This window comes from Colias croceus, chromosome 21 (assembly GCF_905220415.1).
Source record: "Colias croceus chromosome 21, ilColCroc2.1".
NCBI lineage: Eukaryota > Metazoa > Arthropoda > Insecta > Lepidoptera > Pieridae > Colias > Colias croceus.
Genome location: NC_059557.1, coordinates 4,349,005 through 4,353,717, shown reverse-complemented (window position 1 = coordinate 4,353,717; position 4,713 = coordinate 4,349,005). Strand labels below are relative to the sequence as shown.

The 4,713-nt window shown below is 35.8% G+C and overlaps 1 protein-coding gene across 1 annotated transcript; it reads left to right on the top strand.

The window, feature by feature from the left end:
* Nucleotides 1–1,412: 1,412 nt before the first annotated feature.
* Nucleotides 1,413–3,554, top strand: LOC123701475. Its single transcript, XM_045648969.1, has one exon. It carries the CDS (start codon nt 2,105–2,107, stop codon nt 3,272–3,274), a length of 1,170 nt encoding a protein of 389 aa, XP_045504925.1. The 5' UTR covers nt 1,413–2,104; the 3' UTR covers nt 3,275–3,554.
* The last annotated feature ends 1,159 nt before the right edge of the window (nt 3,555–4,713 follow it).

Sequence of the window (4,713 nt, the reverse complement as noted above, 5' to 3'; positions counted from 1 at the left end):
TAACAAGTTTATTTTGCTCTAGGTACACACTGCTTTAATATGTACAGATTTAGTAGCTTATATTCAGATTTTCTTCTCATTTTATATATTTTAAATACAAATCAGGAAAGGGTCTTGTGTGTGAATTAAGAGGTAGTTCGACATAATCTGGTACCAGAAATATTAATAACTAGCTTTCCGCCTGCGGCCTCGCCCGCGTTTTCAAAGAAAAACCCGCATAGTTCCCGTTCTCGTGGGATTTCCGGGATAAGACCTAGCCTATGTTGCTCAGTGAAGATGCAGCTTTCTAATGGTGAAAGAATTATTGAAATCGGTCCAGTAGTTTATGCGTGAAAACCATAAATACATACCTACATACATAATTACAAACCTTTCCTCTTTATAATATTATTAGTATAGATTATTTTATGAATTAATATATTAAAATATAAGTTCATTTAATAAGGAACCCTGAATTCCTGAAGCTTTGTTTATATAGCAAGGGATTTGAACGCAAATATTTAACTTGTTCGTACAATAACACCAATAGAAATAAGCCTCGAATACTTCAATGTCAAGAAATTATCCAGCTTTGTTTGAATCATAATAATATGTATTTCTTAGGGCCGATTTTTCAATGCCCAGATAAACAGCTAGATAGACTTTATTCTTCAGTTAACAAAATATTCAATTTTTCAATAGACGAATAGGACTTATCTATCGAATAACTACGTTATTTGAGGAATAAATCTATCTGCTGCTCCAACGGCCAGATAGTGTGCTATTCGACGATTAGACGTTTGAGTTGACAACTGACGCGTCAAATTTGGGATATTTTCGTATGTAATAACATAGAGCGTAGAATTTTTACAATAAAGCCTCTTTCTATAAAATAATTATCAATTAAAATCATATTGAAATTGATGTTTTGATAGTACCTACTGATGATCATGCCATTGAAAATTTGCCGGACGCTGCCTTTATGTCGTTTGCATCGTAAAATATATAAATTTTAACACAAATTTAATCAAAACTCTTTACTCGAATCAAAACAATAATCAACAATCATAGAACACAAGATAAACTTAAAATGCACTCCTGACGTGAGTCATAATGACGGTTGTTGACATATTGCAAGTTGACTCTATCCCGCTCTAACCTGACTAATTTAATATGTTTGTTTCGCCACTCCAAGAGCAGAGCTGCCAATATGGAAATATTTGGTCAGATAGTTATTCATCAAATAAATCACGATTGAAAAATAGGCGAGCCGTTATGAGTTAGATAAGCAATTAAATAAATCTATTCGAGGGGTAGTTATTAGACTGTTTATCTGGGCATTGAAAAATCGGCCCTTAGTGTAAGAAGATTATTTTCTCATATTTTAATAAGCGACAGTGACAAACAAAGAATTTGTCGTGTACGTAGTTATGTCGGGGCAACCCGCAGTACATGCATGTGATATCGTATTTGTTAACGCAGCATAACTACGGCCACCCTGCATCGCCTTAATGCATTTTGTATTTCTTAGAACATAGATTGCAGCGTTGCATTTTTGTTTAACGATAAGTTTATAGTTTAAGTTTTCATTCTGGATGTAGAGAGCACATATTAAAGACGTTTAAATTAAATCTTGTCTTTTTAAAAAACGTCCTTCGGTCCGTCGAAATTTGAGTGGCGCAGCCGGTAGGATACTCGATAATATCCTGCTGCCGAGCTAACACTATAGCCGAAAGGATCTGTGATAGTGCGGTGCTTGTACGAGTATCCTCGAACCAAATAAATAACTCTCCCGCGACGCGTACGCGTAAAACTCAATCGCTGAAGTGAAACGCGTACTGTGACCTCAAGGACGAGCATCCAGGATCATAAGTGAAGGACATGGGAGCGAGCAGTCTGTGAGTAAACCTCTTCACTCCTGTTTTTCACATTCCCTGTTTTCACGAAATCCCCGACCCAAAATAGTCGGCCTAATCATTACGATTATTTGATTTTGTTCGTTACAATTATCGTGATAAGTCGTAATTTTTAGTGTTTAATTTTAAGTGTTAGTTATTAGTAAAAAATAGTGTTATCTTTATTATATTTAGAGTTTTAATCGCTAAAACTAACTAAAAGAACCAAAATGGAAGAGATTAAACTCATACCAAGAGAAATACTATGTATCATCCCCAAATTTGATGGAGATGAAAAACTGTTAAACCTATTTATCAATAAAAGCGAATACATTATAAGATCATTCCAAGATGCGAACAATAACGCACAAAACTTATATGTATATCATGCCATAACGAGTAGGCTTATCGGTAAGGCAGCTTCACTGCTTAGTGATTACCAAAATATAACTTCATGGACTGAATTAAAGGAAATACTTACCCAACATTTCGGAGACCCGCGATCGGAAGAATGTATCGCACTAGAATTAGAAGGGTTAAAAATAAAACAAGGTGAAAGTTACATACAGTTTTGCCACAGAATACAAAATGTTAAAAGCTCCCTATTTTCAAAAGTAAACCGCCTCACGGACGAAGGAGTTAAAGCCGCGAAGATGATCATATACAATAATACTGCGTTAAATGTTTTTCTGTACAACCTCCCGGAGGACATGATCCGGATTGTTAGATTAAGGGGTTGTACAAACTTAGAAAATGCACTTAGCGTAGTTACAGAAGAAGTAAATTTTATACAACAATATAACGCAAAGATTAGTAAGCCAAAACCTATAACTCAAAACACTTTCCAAAATCCATTAAAACCTAATTTCAGTACGATGCCTTTAAATCAAAACTTTAAATACGGCAGTCCTCAACAGCCAATTGGTTATAGACCGAATTTCGCTCAACAACCTCGACCAAATTTAATGCAACCACCTCGACCAAATTTTATTCAACAGTTAAGGCAAACACCACAAGCCCAAGGCTATAAATTTGGCACACAATCTAATAATAACCACCAATTGCGACCTTTTCAAAATTCCGGTTATAAATTTGGAATCCCAAATCAACAAACAGCCCAACCTCGTTTTAAATTTGGCATACAACATGCCCAGGCACCGAACCCCGGCTTAAATAGCGATGTATCAATGCGTACGGCACCTATGAGGCAAAACGTAACTCATAATCTGTACTACTGCGATGAGCCAAATTATGAAAATTACGATAACTCAACCTTAGATTATAACGAAGAAGCCGCGAACGAGTTATACGAATATACCGATCCGGAAGTAACTGAAAGTAATTTTAATGACAACAACGAAAATTTTCCGTTACCGGCCTCCGACGAGACGGTGAAATAATTAATTTAAATTATTGTGACAGCATCTTAAAATTACCACATATTATAGTTCCCGAAATAAAAGCAAAGTTTCTCATAGATACAGGAAGCAGCCGTTCTTTTATAAGTCCAGCCAAAGCGGAAGAATATTTTAGAGATCATAAACAGTATGAACAATTCACAGTTGTTAGTACCCATGCGCAAAGCACTCATGATGAAGTTATAGTAATTCCGTTATTAAAAACTTTTAGAAGCACACTTCCCCACAAATTTTATGTATACAATGTAGACAGTAGGTACGATGGATTAATCGGATCTGATTTACTTAAGAAACTAGATGCAAATATTAATATGAAACACCAAATTTTAGAAACATGTAACGCCAAAATACCGATTATATATAATCCTCCGTTAGAAATCACCTTAGAACCTCGATCAGAAACTAGAGTATCAATTCCAACTAACCTACAAAACGGTGACGCTATATTAGATTTTCAGACTTTTCGTGAAAGCGTTCGTATGCCAGCAGCGATAGTTAAATGTGAAAACTTTTTTGCACATACTGTTATTCAAAATTATTCCGATGAAAGTTTTAAAATTTCTATTACCGAGCCGTTTCAAGTTACGTTGCACGAAGATGAATGTATAGTTAACACGTGTGATGTAAACAACTGCGAAATAGACGATGCTTTAAAAGAGAATCTATCGAAATTACGGCTAGAACACACCAATAAAGAAGAACGCGAACTTATTAGTAAACTCTGTTATGAATATCGTGATATATTCTATTGCGACAAGATCCCTCTTTCATTTACTAACCAAGTGAAACATGATATACGCACGATCAATGAAAATCCGATTTATATTCGTCCGTATCGACACCCGTTTGCCCAAAATCAGGAAATTCAGAATCAAGTAGATAAATTATTAAATGATAACGTTATTCAGGAGTCTCACTCGCCTTGGAGTGCTCCGGTACACTTAGTGCCTAAGAAGATAGATGCATCAGGCGAACGTAAATTTAGGATGGTGATTGACTACCGCCGTTTAAATGAAATTACAATTGACGATAAATATCCCCTGCCAAATATTACAGATTTGTTCGATAAGTTAGGCAAATCTACGTATTTCAGTACCATTGACCTTGCATCTGGCTATCATCAGATAGAGGTAAATCCTTCTGATATACCTAAAACAGCATTCACCACGCAGTCCGGACATTACGAATTTAAACACATGCCGTTTGGCCTCAAAACAGCACCGGCTACGTTTCAAAAGGCCATGGATAACGTGCTACGCGGCCTACAGGGTATTCACTGCTTAGTTTACCTCGATGACATAATTGTGTACTCGTCCAGCCTCCAAGAACATATTTCTAAATTGCGCAAAATATTTGATAGACTCAGAAATACGAACCTTAAAGTTACTTTAGATAAGTGTGAATTTTTACGCAAAGAAGTC

Excerpts from the sequence above, each read along its gene's own strand:
- LOC123701475 (XM_045648969.1), top strand. The coding sequence starts at position 2,105 with ATGGAAGAGATTAAACTCATACCAAGAGAAATACTATGTATCATCCCC.